The sequence below is a fragment of the Equus quagga genome, chromosome 16 (genome assembly GCF_021613505.1).
Source record: "Equus quagga isolate Etosha38 chromosome 16, UCLA_HA_Equagga_1.0, whole genome shotgun sequence".
In the NCBI taxonomy this organism is placed as follows: domain Eukaryota; kingdom Metazoa; phylum Chordata; class Mammalia; order Perissodactyla; family Equidae; genus Equus; species Equus quagga.
In genome coordinates, this window is record NC_060282.1 from 10,313,397 (window position 1) to 10,329,702 (window position 16,306).

The 16,306-nt window shown below is 45.3% G+C and overlaps 1 protein-coding gene across 1 annotated transcript in view; it reads left to right on the plus strand.

The window, feature by feature from the left end:
• DNAAF11 (dynein axonemal assembly factor 11) overlaps positions 1-15,860 on the plus strand; it is a 101,482-nt gene extending 85,622 nt beyond the window's left edge. Inside the window, exon 12 of the mRNA XM_046641583.1 lies at positions 15,776-15,860. Coding sequence (XP_046497539.1) covers positions 15,776-15,782 — 7 coding nt within the window. The 3' untranslated portion in view covers positions 15,783-15,860. The remainder of the gene's footprint in view (positions 1-15,775) is intronic.
• The last annotated feature ends 446 nt before the right edge of the window (positions 15,861-16,306 follow it).

The following is a 16,306-nucleotide window of genomic DNA, read 5'->3' on the forward strand; positions in this document are numbered from 1 at the left end:
CTTCTAACCAATAGAATAGTGATAAAATGAGGCTACGTGACCATCAGGGCTAGACCACATAAGGCCATACCACCTCCCCTTGATTCTCTTGGGGCATCCAGCAGCTGTGTAAGAAGTCCAGCTTCCTTGGGACTGCCATACTGGAGACACCACAAGTCGGCATTCCTGTCAGCAGCCCAGCAGCCCTCAGGCATTAACTTCCAGGAGTGTGCCATCTTTGATGTCCAGTCCTGGCCAACCTCTGGCTGCAACTGCATGGGACACACTCAGTGAAAACTGCCCAGCCGAGCCTTCCCGCAACCAGACCCACAGTACTGTGAGCAAAATATGATGGTTGTTTTAATCCATGGAACTCAGGACAATTTGTTCTGCAGCAGCAGCAACCAGAACAGAATTTGGCACCTGGAAGTGGAGCGCTACCAACTAAAACCTAAGACATGCGGTCCTTGCTTGGGACCAGGGAGCTGTCAGAAGCTGGAGGGACCTCGAGGAGGTCTGAGCCAGGCTGGGTCCTCCTGGAAGGATCTCCAGGACACCAAGAGAGAGGTACAAGTGCGAGAACTTTATTAGTGGTGATGCCTGGAAACAATGAAGAGAGACAGCAGTATGAAGGGAAGGTGTTTAGACTCTAGATTGTAGATACAGGCTTGACACCTGTAAAATGAGGGGGAAGGAAGAGATAGGAGGATTGGTTCAAAAGGAGCCTCAGATGGCAGCACAGCTCTGAGAAGGTCTCAGCCAGCCCAACAGGGAGCTCAGCACGAGACTGTGCACAGAAGACGGGCATGTTGGACAGAAGTAGCCAAGCTCGGCTCCCCTGCCCCAGTCAGCTGTGGGCTGGGAGCTGCCAGCGGAGACTGGTGACCACAGCTCAGAGCAGCGGCAGGTCCTGAAGGCGCTGCAGCTAGAGGCTCTTGGCTCTTTGACTTCCTGTGGCAGCTTCTCTCTTGGAGATCTGAGCAGCGCCCCCCTGTGGCTGCCACAAGACGATTCCAGAAACTCGACCAGCCGCCAGGAGGCTGTCAGTGAGGACTTATGGGAAACAGGAAAACGCTCTTCAAGGCTGGAGGAAAGGACCCTCCTTATGCAGAGGAAGAAAGTTGAGCAAAACTGTTGCCCGGGGTAACACGGAAACATTTAAAATGTACCTGATGACTTAATGAATTTCGTGAAAGAGATTTCCAAGTAAAATGCCGGAAGGATCAACCCGTGCCTTTCTGCTGCACATGAAAAGGCACAAATAATTAGTCAACTTTCAAGCAGAATTTAGAGGAAAGGTAAAGGAACTGAACTGGCTAGGTTCAAAAATAAAACTTTCTCATCACGGTCTCTCCCAACTGAAGTAAAAAACAGCCTCACCTTGACTATGGACCACAGTGTGGCTTTGGGCCCCAGGAATTACCACGAGTTCAGAGCCAGTGTCCTGAAGTCTGGATACTGCTTCTCTCCCAACGCTCAACACCCCGGGGAAGTGTGGGCCCCTTTGCAGAAGACGAGGAGAAAATTTGCAGTCTAAAATGTTGGCAGTGTTGCAGAGTCCTCCCCAAGGAGATCCAACCGGGAGGTAGGGAGCCGTGGATACCTGGGAGAAGAGTGTCCTAAAAACAGTGCACAGCAAGTGCAACGGTCCTGCGGTGGCACATGGTGTCAGGAACAGCCAGCAAACCCATGTGACTGGATCCGACTACACAAGGCAGAGAGTGCTAGGAGAAGAGGTTGGCGTGCTAATGGAGAGGCAGGTCATCACAAGGCTTGGTCTAAAACATCATTGTAAAACTGGGAAATTGCACTGCCCCCAAAAGAAGATCTTTGGATTTTGTAGTGGGTTTTTGTTTTGCCAAATGTTTTCCTATACCCCTCTCATTGTTGACCTTCAGAAGCCCTCTGAACTGAGCATTTTTTTCATTCTTCTTCTGATATGGTTTGAATGCACCTCCTGTGGGTCAGGGCCAGGGAGTATAATGGTAAGAAAAAGAAACACTGTGTGGGTTTCACGGAGGCTGTGTTGTTATGGTGCAGACGAGTGTTAACCAATTATAACTAGCAAACTGAGCCGGCCTCTCTGAACTCACTCTCACGTTTTACAGGGATGACAACAGAGCCCCCCAGAAGTCAGGTGGCTTGCCCGAAGATGATGTAAGAAGTTGTTAGAATGGGAGTCTTTTTAAGTCATTTTTGGTTGACTTTGCAATATGAAAGATTTTATTACCAAGGGGAATGAGACGATTCACGCGACAATATTTCCAAGGGAAATAATCACAAACCTACTTCTTGAATCCCACAACTACTCACCCTCTTTGGGAATATGAAAGGGTGTGAGAATAGAGGAGGCTTCATGGCGGATGCTGCCCTTAGGGACAAGTGCCGTTAGAGCCCTGGGCTCGGGTGCTGCAGGGGTCCTCACTTCACTCCTGCTGAGCATAGCTCCGGGGCACTTTGGGGCGAGGACGGGTGAACAAACGTCTTTGGAGAGAGCTCTTACCTTCCTGAGAGTCCCACCTGCGTCTCCGAGGGCCTCCTTTGTAGCCCAGGCTCAGGGAGAGCGTCTTCAAGGGGGTCTCACTGGGGAGCTTCGGAGGGCATTTCCTGAAGCTGGGGACATGCAGGCTGGTACCTGACTCATCCCCGAGAAGCCTGCACTTGACTGTGGACCGGGGTCTGATCCTGCCGAGTGCATCAATCCCCAGGGCAGAGGGCAGGGCCAGGGGAACGAGAGGGGGCCCTCTCCCAAAGCTGGCTCGGGGCAGGGAACTAGGAGCCTTTCTTAAGGACAGACGCGGACTGCCCAGGAGATGACGGCCTGGGGTTGTCCTGGGCGCTGTCCATTTGGGCTGCATGGAGAGGTGAGCAGCCCTAAGGAAGAGACTGGAGATGTGCATGCTGGCGGCTGAGGAAGGAACCTCAGAGGACTGGCCAGGCCCTGGGGTGTAGGAGAGATGGGCAAATGGGGAACCTCTTAACAGTCCATGAGAGGGCCTCCAGAGGGAGAGGGCCAGGCCCACGGAGCAGGAAGCCTGACCAAGCTGTGTGAGGACCATCTGATATGCAGCACTCAGGGTCCTGGCAGTTCCTAGCGCTGGACTTCAATGGATAAAGAGAAGGAGTGGCCACCAGGACCCAGAGAGGCTGCTGAGGGCCATAGGCAACTGACAGGAGCTGGAAACTTCTTCCAGGGAGGCAGCCCACAGGGAGGGAGCAGGGGGAAGTCACACCTTGACCTTACTCTCCCCTTCCCTCCAGTCTCTTGCTGGAGCTTCCCACTGCTCAAACCCAACCGGAAGCCAGGGGCAAAGGGGCCTGTTGTTGGGGTCCTTAAAGGTCAAGCTCCCAGGTACACAGCATGGTGGAGGGGGGGCGATGGAAGGAGCCAGCACACTCCCCTTCATCTTCATCCCCTCCCCCCACCTTGCCCTCCCCCGCTCCAGGATGGAGCTAGAGATTCAGGAGTCCAATGAAGGAAGAGGGGAGCAGGATGAGAGAAGAGCCATATTGTCAGTTGTGAGTTTCCAACCTAAGCAGCCTGAGAAGGGAAAGGGGAGCGAGAGGGTGGAGAAGATTTAATGCCAGAGTTTGGGCTATTATAGGGGACCATCTCATACTGAATGGAGACTGAGCATGTGATTCAAAAGACTGAAGGACCATCAATCACCAAGAAAGAGGCAATGCCATAGGGTCTGCCTCAGCCTTCATCCCGGGGCGGGGAGGGACCACCCCACTGAAGAAAGGGCACAGCAGAGGGAGAGACAGAAGTATGCTGTGTTTTGATCACGGCTGCAAGGTGAACATTCAGGATTAAGTCATGCTAGTAATAACCCATGATTCCGGAATCTGGTGCTTGGCTGCTTTTCCAGATTCTCCCTGCGTTACCCTCCTCACTCGGCCTCTGCTCGGTTCTTACTTCCAGAAGGCTCATGGCTTGTGTCCCCACATCAGCTCCACCAGGGGCAGGAGAGGCCTTTCATCCTCCTTCTAGTCTCCAGCAGAAAGAAAATCTCTCAGAGGGTGATGTCATCTTATGTTGCCGGTACCCAGACACGATCCAGTCCGTGCATTTTTTTCTCCTGCTTTTTTTTTTCCCCAGATTTTTCTTGAGCAGCATGAAATGTTCCTTCTCTATCACTGCCCATCACATCCCATTGTCCCCAGCACAGCTGTTCATTCTCTGTATCCCGCTGCCAGCTACCAGCCTTTCAGCGGGAGCCCCTGCCTGTGAGTGGCCTGTGACTGTCAAGAGGAGCCCACTGACAGTGACCCTGAGGGGAAGTGTGAGTGTTGCTCCAGCCCCAGGGCCTGGGAGGAAGCGCCCTGCTTCCTCACTCACGGGAAGACTGCCCTCTCTCGACAGCTGGGCCTGCAACACGCAGCGTGTGCCTGTCACCGTTCACAGTCTGTCACAGCTTGACTGACACATTTGGTTGGAAAGCGCTACCTCATCTCCAGTTGATGCATGGCAGGCCAGTGTGTCTGTCACTCCTGTAGCAGACCTTAGCTAAAACTGGCTGTTCTTTTGTACATTTACTCCTAAGTTTTGCTCCTTGCATTCGCTCTGCTGTTTTCCTTGTGTCAGAGATGAGCCTCTGTGTGCCCCGCTGATGGGTCTCTTTACTCAGCAGACGTGGACTGAGCACCTGCCGGGTGCAAGGAGCCCTGTCAGGTGCCGGGGAAGGTTTTCTTCCGAGAGCCCACTCTGCTGGTTCTCTTCCTCTTTCTGCTGAGTGACGGCTCCCTCCAGCCATCACATAAGGCCGTTCCCAGGGAGACCCCTTCAACTCGTCCTCTTCTCCAAGTGCACACTCTCCCTCCCCCTGGACACGTGGGCCCATTCCCATGGCTTCTGCTGCAGCTCTTGGCCGATGCCCCCGAAATCTCCATTTCAGGCCCGAGATGCCTTCCTGACTCTCCCCTCGTGGTCCAACGTGCACTTCATTGTCGCCTCTTCACGTCTTTTCCTGCCACTTCTCCTTATTCTGCCTCTCGTCTTCTGGCTTTCATTTTGTGGATTCGTTTTCCAATGATCCAGTTTAGAAAACACTCTCACTGCTTCCTATGTTCAGCGTTCAATTGGTAATGAAATCCTGTCAATTCTGCTTCGAAGGAAGCCTCTCCAGTCTTCCCTAATTCCATGTCCTCTGTCTGCGTTCAATCTTCCACTGTTTGCTGTGTCAAAGTGAACCCCCCATATGAATGCCCCCCTTTGACTGTTGCCTAAAGGACAAGTCTGTGCACATCAGATCCAGGCCCCAACCTGCTGTGAGGCCACACCTCCCAACACTTCTCTCTGGGCACCCAACCTGCCCACTACACCAAAGTTGTCGCCATTCCTGAGAGTTTACACTGACCCTCTGTCAGTGTCATCACTTAACTGAGGTTGGTGATGTGCTGGGTCCAAGGGCCCAGATGAGCCGTCTCAGGGTTAGATGCGAGCAGGGTGTGTTGCTAAGGCCCAGGGACAGAGTGGAGACCTTGCCGGTGGAGGGGACGGCAGGACCAAGCACACAGGCACCTCTTATTGGATAAGAACATCAACTGTTGAAATAATTACAAACAAATGGAGCCCTTTTCAGAGAGAAATTCAGTCTGACATGATGCGCCATCTTCTTACATCATCTGTGCTGGGAAAGCGCGCCAGTCCACAGTCTCATCAAGGGGAGAAGTCACTGACCACAGTGTCCCACGAGCTCCACCAACAGCACTCAGGGTTATGGAGAACTGTGTTCTTGAGTCTGCCCGCTTCCACCACCAGCGGAAAAACATAGAATGCCTGTTCTGGTTACTATTGCTTCATAACAACCATTCCATCCTTGGTGACATACAACAACCATTTATTATGCTCACTGTTTCTGAAGGTCAGAAATACAGACTGACACAATGGGGACATCCTGTTTTTTTCTCTCTTATGTCTGGAGCCTCAACTTGGAAGATCCAAAGGCCAGCGGTAACTTGAAATCTGGAGGCTGGAATCACCTGGAAATGTCTTCACTAATACATTTGGCAGTTGGTGCTGGCTTTTGACCAGAACCTCAGCTGGGATGACAGCCAGAACATCTACCCGTGTCTATGAGAACTGGCTAGGCTTCCTCAGAACGTGGAGGCTGGGTTCCAAGAGTGAGCACCCCAAAGAACAATGAAGAGATGCATGGAATTTTTATGACCTAACCTTGGAAATGTGACAGCTCACTTCTGCCATCTCCTCCTGATCAGGGCAATCACAAAGGGCTGTCCAGGCTCACGGGGAGAAGACACAGCCTCCACATCTTGCTGGGAGAGTAGCTGGGTTCTAGGAGAGCATGTGGGACAAGAGACATTGTTAGGACACCTTGGGAAAAAACAGTCCCTACACCCTTCCTCCTCCGTGACATTCCTGTTCTCTTAGGCGACATTCCCAAGGAAAAGAGGAGGTGGTTCTGCTGCTGTTGTGTGAATAAACAATGTGGGTGATGGTGGGAGACGCATATTTCATCTCACCTCAGGACCGTTTTTGTAACATACACCACTGCCTGCCCCTACTTTCTTTGGAGGTTTCTATAGATAAAAATATTTACAGATAAGAGCAAGGCCAAATAAAGATCCTTGGAGGCAATCTAGAAGGGTTGTTCAGAGTTATGAATTGGATCCGATTTAATGTTCCTTAGGTAATGCAGATAAAGATAGAAAAGAGCAACACTGAACTGTGCTACTGTATTCACCTATCCATGAATTAATGATGTTTCTGGTATCATCTTTTCATTCTCTCTAACGCACCCCAGGTTCCCAGGGTTGCAGGATGTGTGTTCTCTCCGTGTAAGGTCACTGGCTCCAGCCCCACCTGTTGGGGGAGGAGCTGTGGCTTGCATCTCAGTCATCCCCGGGGATCCCTCACAGTGCCCATGCTCCTTAACCCATGGTAAATAAGTGACAAGCAATAAGATACATTGGAGTATATGAGGAAGCCATTTGGTTTAAAACTAATTCAGCCTGAGCTTGTTTTTCCAAAAGAGCTTGACATGGCCTGTGGTGCAAGCATTATACATCTGCTTTAAACATTTACAATGTCCCCAAAACAAGAATGACGTCCTTAAAGATAGGGATGTAACTTCCCCTCATACTGACATTTCTTTAAGGATAAGGATCTCTTCCTGAAAACTAAGGATTAATTACAACCTGCTGTGCTCACCTTGTGACCACTGACCTGCTGACCACCGACCTTCTGTGCCAGCTAAGCATCTTGTGACAGTAGTAAAAGAGATGGTCCTGTCATATGTGATGTATGCTCTTTCTCCCAAGATGGTATATACCCACTCTGTACCCTCCACTTCTTTGGTACCCTTCCTTCCTTAAGGAAGGACCCAGGCTATAGTCCTCAAACCTGGCTCACAATAAAGTCACCCCAATTTTTATTTATAGGTTGATTATGGATTATTTACGTCAACACCCAGCTCAACTTCTGGAGATGTACTCTCCTCCAGGCCCATCTCTGCTGCTCTTCTTGTATCACCACTCATGCCCCAGGGCCCTGACCATGCCAGCATGCCTGAGAAATGCATGTGACCCTTTACGAGAAGGGATCCCAGAGCAGTTATTATTGGGCCCCAAGACTTTAGAGAATGAACTGCTTCTGCATTAGGTGAAGCTCTTCTTTCATGGCCTACATTGTGTGCAAGTAGTGGGGCTACAGCAGAACTGACAATACCTTTCCTCTCTCCAGCTGTGTCTTCATCTGTAGGTAGACGACAGCCACCACCCAGCAAGCAGTGCATGAGGAGAGTACAGTAACGGAGCCTGCCCTTCCTCAAAGTGAGAATACACGCTGGGTCTCCAGGAAGGCTTAATGGACTCTTTCACAGGTGTTCAGGGGACTGACTCAGCATTGCACTGAGTGGCTGAAGAACCAGGCCTCATCCTGCCCCTTGACTATCATTCAAGGGGTGAGGCATCACATCCTAGGACTTGAGGGGTGCCCTATACGTATATGCTCTTTCCGTAATTCCCTTTTCCATTCCTCTCTCTTCTCATGTCCTATTTTATTAACCCTCTTCCTCAGTGTGATATTGTTGGCACCACTGAGTCAATTGATATCAGCCCAGTCAAAAGTTAGCATAAAGGAAGCCATCTTATAGAAGGGAGTCATGCGGGAACTATGTATGACCCTGATTCACCTGCCCCTTTGAGAAAATGCTCTGGTCTGCACGTAGCCTAGATGACTAAGCAGCTGTCTCTAGGGGATGTGCATGCTCTGTTAGTTTTATGGTCCTAGTTTATGCATAGACCTCCTTACTGCAATAAGGCAATAACTTTGTTCTTTAAGTTTCCTCAGGAGGGTAACGACCTCCAGGAAGAAAGCCCTGTGCTGTGATCCATCACTGGTGACAGAAGAAACAGATGATATGGCATCTCAAGGTCTGCTTCATCAGATGGTTGGCATTCCAGGACCCCCCTTTTCCAGCCCACTTGCCCTATTTAACTAACTCAAGAATTTGTAGTTTTAAGATGGTTCTTTCAGACATTAGTCCCCCATCTTCCACCTTCCTAGCAAGTTGCAATAAAACCCTTTCTCTCCTACCCCCTTGGCTCTCAACTGTTGGCTTGTCTCAGGGTGAGTAGATAACCGCCTTTGGCAGTAACAATATTGTGGTTTATAATAAGAAATATATGTGTGGCCTTCAAACGAAAAGACAACCTAACAATTGGGAGAAGATATTTGCAAACCATATATCAGATAAGGGGTTAATATCCAAAATATAGAAAGAACTCATACAGCTCAACAACAACAAAAACAATCCGATTAAAAAATGGGCAACAGATCTGAACAGAGATTTCTCCAAAGAAGATATACAGATGGCCAACAGGCATATGAAAAGATGCTCAACATCATTAGCTATCAGGGAAATGCAAATCAAAACTACAATGAGGTATCACCTCACTCCAGTCAGAATGGCTACAATTAACAAGATAGGAAACAACAAATGTTGGAGAGGATGTGGAGAGAAGGGAACCCTTGTTCACTGCTGGTGGGAGTGCAAACTGGTGCAGCCACTATGGAAAGCAGTATGGAGTACCCTCAGAAAATTAAGAATAGATCTACCATATGATGCAGCTATCCCACTGCCGGGTATTTATCCAAAGAACTTGAGAACACAAAGGCATAAAGATACTTGCACCCCTATGTTCATTGCAGCATTATACACAATAGCCAAGACTTGGAAGCAACCTAGGTGCCCATGAAGGGACAAATGGATAAAGAAGATGTGGTATTTATACATGATGGACTACTGCTCAGCCATAAGAAATGACGAAATCCAGCCATTTGTGAAAACATGGATGGACCTTGAGGGTATTATGCTGAGTGAAATAAGTCAGAGGGAGAAAGTCAAACACCATATGATCTCACTCATAAGTAGAAGATAAAAACAACAACAAACACATAGCATTGGAGATTGGATTGGTGGTTACCATAGGGAAAGAGGGGAGGGCAAAAGGGGTGATCAGGCTCACATGTGAGGGGATGGGCTATAATTAGTTTTCGGGTGGTGAATACGATGTAATCTACACAGAATTCAAAATATATTTTGATGTACATCCAAAAATAAATTAATTAACTAATTAAAACTTGAAGGAATATAAACAAAAATAAAAGAAAAAGAAAAAGAAATATATGTGTGGCCTTCATCCCTGTTTCTGGCAAAGAGCTCCTAAAAACCTTGGAATTTCGTAAGTGATAAGCAATCAACGTGTCTTTTGCCATGTTAATGAGGTGACTGTTGGGAAGCCCTCAGGTAACCAAAGAATGGATCAACCTGTGATTAGAGGGTTGGAACTTTCAGTCCCATCCCCCTGACCTCTGGGGAGGGGAGAGGGGCTGGAGGTTGAATAGATCGCCAATGGCCGATGATTTGATCTATCATGCCTGTGTAATGAAGCCTCCATTAAAACCCCAAAGGACAGGGTTTGGAGAGCTTCTGGGTTGGTGAACACATGGAGATTCAGGAAGACTGGTGTGGTCAGAGAGAGCATGGAAGCTCTGTGCCCTTTCCCCACACCATGCCCCATGCATCTCTTCCATCTGGCTGTTCCTGAGTTATATTCTTTTATAATAAAATGGGTAATCTAGTAAGTCAAATGTTTCTCTGAGTTCTGTGAGCTGCTCTAGCAAATTAGTCTAACCCAAGGAGGGAGTCGTTGGAACCTCCCATCTATAGCCCATAGATCAGAGCCCAGGTGATATCCTGGACTAGCAATTGGCATCTGAAGTGGAGGAGGGAGCAGTCTTGTTGGACTGACCCCTTAACCTGTGGGATCTGACTTTATCTCTAGGTCAATAGTGTCAGAATTGAGTTGAATTATAGGACACTCAGCTGGTGTCAGAGAATTGCTTGGTGGTGTGAGAAAAAGCCCTTCCATACATTGTAATCAGTGGCCAGAACCATTTTACCCAAAATGACCCCAACTGCCCATTTCCTTGGAAGTAACAGACCTCTCTATAGAAATGATCAAATTCCAAATCTTCTCTTGTGTCTTAAAAATCGAATCCCCTCCATCATCCAGGGAGCCTCAGAGGAAGGGGTGAGCTCTTGTGACACTGTGGGCTGATTCTGTGAGGCTCAGGCGGGGTGATCCTGAAGAGTAAGCTCTACCCCTTAGGCCAAGACAGGAGGTGGGGGGATCTTCCACTCTGAGATCCAAAGTAAAACCCACCTCACACCATGAAAATCCTTTCCCCAAAGCTCTTATTTGGATTTCATGATTCCAAAGAGTCATACACTTTCTGATAACAGAACTTTGGTGACCAATCCTAGTCTTATTTTGTTTGGAATTATTCACACAATCACTGCCTTTGGTAATCAACAGAGCGGCCCCACATCATCAGACGATGAAGCACCCTGTGCCCAAATGTGTTCTCCTGAATTCCTAGGATTCTCCCCCATGTCAAGAAGAGGATGAGATTTTCGTTTGACTAGGCCACACTCTGCAAAGCCCTATCTCTCCTTAAGACTTGGCCAATTTCCCCAGGCTCTGCTAAAGACAGAGTTGACAACCGTCACCTTACTACACCGTGAACCCACTCTCTTCGGGGGCTTAAAGTCTATTCCTGGGACAGCTCAACAAGCCAACCAGTACTCCCATCGGGTTGAGTTCTCTCCCACGAGGATCTTTGTGAGAAATGAGTTCACACAGCAGACCTAAGACTGCTATCCTTAGAGAGGCCTGGGTGCAAGGATGACTCTTGGCTGACATCTGGGACCTTGGATTTCAGCGGGGTTCCCACCATCCCCAAACTGATAAGGGTGGCTCAGGGTGGCTAAACCCCATGTGCAAACAGTGGGATGTATGCTGAACACCTGCTTGCCTTCGGGGATTCTGGACTGTTGGCATGTGCCAGGCAGAGGTAGACCATAAGACCTTGAGAACTGAGTCTCGGGCGGGCATCCCTGGTGGACAGCATTTCACACCTGTCTCAACCCGTTGCTGGAGAAATCCAGTGCCTCCTGTGTGACTCCACTGGGGGAGAAGTGGAAGCTGAATCTGGTTTCCTCTGGACTTTGCCCCGGTCATCTTTTCCCTTTGCTGGTTTTGCTTCTTATCCTTTCGCGGTAATAAATTATAGCCTGAGTATGGCTATATGCTGAGTGCTGTGACACCTGCTGCAAGTGAGTCGCCAAACCTGGGGATGGCTTAGGGACCAACACACTCCTCCATCCTATTTTCTCCTCTCTGCCACAATGAGACTTTTTTCAGCCACGTACCACGTCCCCAACATGCCCAGATATGCCTGGATCACAGTGATGAACGCAGCTGCAGTGGACCCAGCCTAAATGCACACCACGGTCTGCTTTATAATACACTTTCCCATGACCTAATTTTTTTATTTCATATTTTTCTATTTTATTACACTTAACATGCATTATAACATGCCTCAAAATTCTGTGGAATGAAATGGTATAAACACATAAACGAAGCCCATTTGATCATATATAATAAAGTTAGAAATCAAGAAAAGGAAAGCTAAAACTACGTTTTTTGAATCTATAAAATAGACTACTAAATGATGCTTAAGTTAAAAATGAAATTACTGAGTTTAAATGACAATGACAGCATCATATGTCAAAATTTGAAAGATGAAGCTGAAGCAAAGCTTAGGAGAAAATTTACAGCTTTTATTAAAAGACAATTTTTTGAAAAAAGATAAAATTATAACTCTCCTATAAATATAAATAAATAACTGTCAAAGATTTTATTTAACTCATTAATGGGTGAACCAATATGATGTTACAACTAGTTCAAAGGAGAATTCAAGAACCACTAGCATACAGGAGTAAGGATGCTGAAGTGAATTTACAAATAGACACAGAATCAGTCTTTCCATAGGGCAGCGATCAGTTGCAGTCCACCTGACACAATTCGGGTTATTATCAGCTTTACAGCATGCACGGTTGGGAATCAGACATTCAAAGGTACATCGAAAGCTGTGCTAGACAGCTCGCCCTGAAATCTGTATTCGCCCATGGCAGAGTCTTTCACAAATTTTTCTGACACTTTGAATACATTTATCAAGAAATACCAAAGATTGAAACAAAGTTAGAATTTAACTGAGGAAGCTAGAAAATAGGCACATATCTATATCCAAATATTGGACAGAGAAATCAATTATGAAGATAAGGTAGAAATCAATAGTTAGAAAATAACAATAAAAACTAACAATAGAGAAATCTGTTTATTTGAAAAGACTAAGATAATAGACAAACTTTGATCAGACCAGTTGACAGGAAGATGCTGAAAATTAACAAAGTATAGAAGGAAGAACTAACGACCTATGTAATGGAAATTCAGGTTTTTCACTAGAATACTAAAGGAACTATACACCAATACATTTGAAAGGAAAACTATAAAATGACAAAATTGGCATTAAAAAATAGAAAACTTGACTAACAACCATCACAAATTTGCAAAGTAGAGCAAAGTTTCCCTCCACACCTCCCTCCCCCATCACCGAATTCCAGCGGCCCTGTAAGTTTCATGGGAATACTACAAGATTCTCAAGGGAAAAAATAGTCTGTATTATCTAAGTTGGTCCCCAAAAGAAAAAAAGACGAAAAATTATTTATATGACCCCTTAGAATGATCTTAATACTAAGCCAGATAAATACAGTTCACAACAAGAATATGGAGCCATTTCACCTATGAACATGGATGTAAAAATCTTAAATACAATAGCAACTATTTAATGCCATTGTATTAAAAATTTCACATCACTAGCAAGTAACCTTTATCTCAGGAATGCAGAGGTGGCTTAACATTATAAAATCTATCAATTTAAGTCACATTAATAGATGAGAAAGAGGCAGCATTGCATCACCATCTAATAGATACAGAAAAGCTTTCCTAAAGTTTTATAGTGATTTATGATTTTTAAGGGGGAAGAAGTCCTCTTAGAACAATGGGTGTGAAAAAAAAAGAATTTGTTCAACCTGATAAGATTTTCCCACCAAAACCCTACAGCAAACTCGATACTTAATGAAAATCCTTTATTTATGTGCATCTCCTTAAGTTCATGACAAGGAAAGGATGTTTCCTACCATTGCTGCTCAGCATTCTACTGCAGAGTCTGACCACTGAAAAAGACAAGCGAAGAAACAGGAGGTGTTAGGATACCCTTACTTGCAGATAATGCGATCACAGAAAGTCAATGAGAAAAAGGCAAGTTGTTAAAACAACTAAGTTCAGTAAACTTTCCAGATATAAGACCAACATGCAAAATTTAACAGTGTCCCTCTACATCAGTAATATGGAACTCAAAGCGTTGTAGAATACAAGCTTCCATTTACAAACACAAGTTTGCCATTTGGAAGCAAAAGTTATAAGATACCTGGAGATTAACCTAAGAATGCAAAAACAGAAGAATTCAGAGTCTATTACAGTCCTCACTAAATGGCTGTATATACCATTGTGCCTGGATGGGGTGATCAAATATTGAAAATATCAGATCTCAATCCAATTCACTTCCACTAAAAACAACAGCAGAATTTGGGAGATCAGCAACTGGCTAAGACAAATTTTAAAATAAAATGCAAAATGGATTGCGGACTCAACTTACTATGTATGAAGACATTCCCTTAATCCATAACCACAAATGCAGACTACACAATACAAATAAAAGTATTATGATTTTGACAAGGGAATAAATAAGCCAATGAAACAAAGGAGAAAAATAAAAAATAGACCCTTGGGAATATGATGTATGACAGAAGAGGCATCTTAAATAAATGAGTGAAAGATGGATTATTTAGTAAATCGTGTCATGAAGGAGAAAAAGAAGATCTCTACTTCCCAATATAAAGCAAAAAAAAGAAAACCTCCAAATGGATTAAGGATGTAAATACAATAGATAAATCTATGAAGCTGATAGCAAAAATATAGGGGAATATGTTTAGGATCTCAGAGTGGGGAAGGATGTTTTCAACATGACCCTTCACATCAGAAATTATTTGCAAAAATCTAAAACCACAAGAGGTCAGTGTCTAAAACACTGAGGAATTCACTCAGATCAGAAAAAAAGACTAGGAAATGAAAGACGAAGACAAAATCTAAATGCTAATAAATGAATTTCACCAGCAATCCTAAAAGACCAATGAAACAAGAAGATGGAAGAACTTTCGTTAAGTGCAGGGAAGATGTGGAGAACAGGAATGCCCTTTCTTCTCTGGAAACCTGTCTGCGGCTCATCGTGACTTTGGGTAAGCACACGTGGAGAAGGTGACGGTCAAATCCTGTTAACGATTGACGCCCGGCCCCCGCCCCCGTGGGCAGCAGCCAATCAGAACAGATGCCTGACCAATCGCGTAGGAAGTCATTCCCGCGCTGTGTATCCCAGCTAAACTCACACCTAGGTACCCAGAGAAACTTTGCTCGGATAGCAAAGACGTGAAGAAACATCGGTGTTTGATGTTTAGGGAAATGCACGAATAAAATGATGTCTAAGCTTCAAATGCCATTCTTTTCGGGGGTCAGATGCCATGAACTAGATGTCCGTGGAGAAATAGGGTTAGATTTGAAAAATAGTATTAAGTGAAAAAAGTAAGAAATAGCATGAAAGTTAAAGCACGATACAATCGTTGTAGAGTAAAAAAAATCACACTTGGTGAAACACAGTTTTCTAAAGGACACATATATCCCAAAATAAATGCAAGAAAGATGGTTTGAGGGGCATAAACTAAATTTGGATGCCATGGAGGAGTGGAATGAGCGTGAGGATGTGGGACGATAGAGGAAATAACATACACACATATATACTCTGTATAAAACCGTGCAAAACTGACCATCCTCATCATGGACTGCTGATGACGACGCACAAGGAGCTGAAGCATATGATTGACTTTTTTCAGTACAGCTTAGACCCTAAGTCTGGGGAGAAGGGAAGTGAGCCAATAAATCAATATTAATTTCTTATTTTGATACTGCTGTTAGGGAATTTGAGAAATAAGGCATCCAACTAGAAACAGAAGAGTTCAGGTTGGTGGTCACTCAAGTGTTTTTCAAAAAAAATGTGAGGCGTGCTTACTCTGAGCAAGTGCTGGGGCTACACCCGTGACCAAGGAAAAACCTTGTTCCTGGAAGACCTTACGTTCTAGCGGACAGGAAGCTGCAGAATCTCTGAAAAGAACTGTCCCATTCGGAGCAGATTTCCAGGCCTGGCGTAGGAATGGGGAGAGCATTAAGAGGCAGGGGCTTCTGTGCCCCTCATTAAAGGACGAGCCTCTTAAGATTAACATAAAACCTGTTTTTTTTCTTTTAAATCCTTCAGTGCCTGATTCACAGTATGAACACTCAAAGGAAGGAAACGAGAGAGAAAGGGAGAGAAAGAGGCAGACAAGCTATGTGATTCCACAATGCCTGAGAAGATGCCAGACAAACATCCCAGACAGCACGTGGGAGATGGAACCTGCCAGGATTTTTCCTGCCTTGTGAACTCATTTGACGAGAAAGACAGACAAAATCTAAATTATAATTCAAACTAAATCACCACTTTATTTATATATTTAATAAATTATCTTTACCAAAAAAAAGAATATGTAGAACCAAGTAATGAACATTGTCACCAAGAGTGAATATATATCAATTATTAATAAATTAATATATAATATATTATCGATTATTAATAACTATTGATTAATAATAATAGATAATATATTAATATTTAGTCACTCTTGGTGAATACGTTTACTACTTGGTTCCAAGAGCAAGGATCACATATATGTGAAATGCATATTTGATATATATACACATATATACTTAATTTTATATAAATATAATATTTGTTACATATGAACATTTT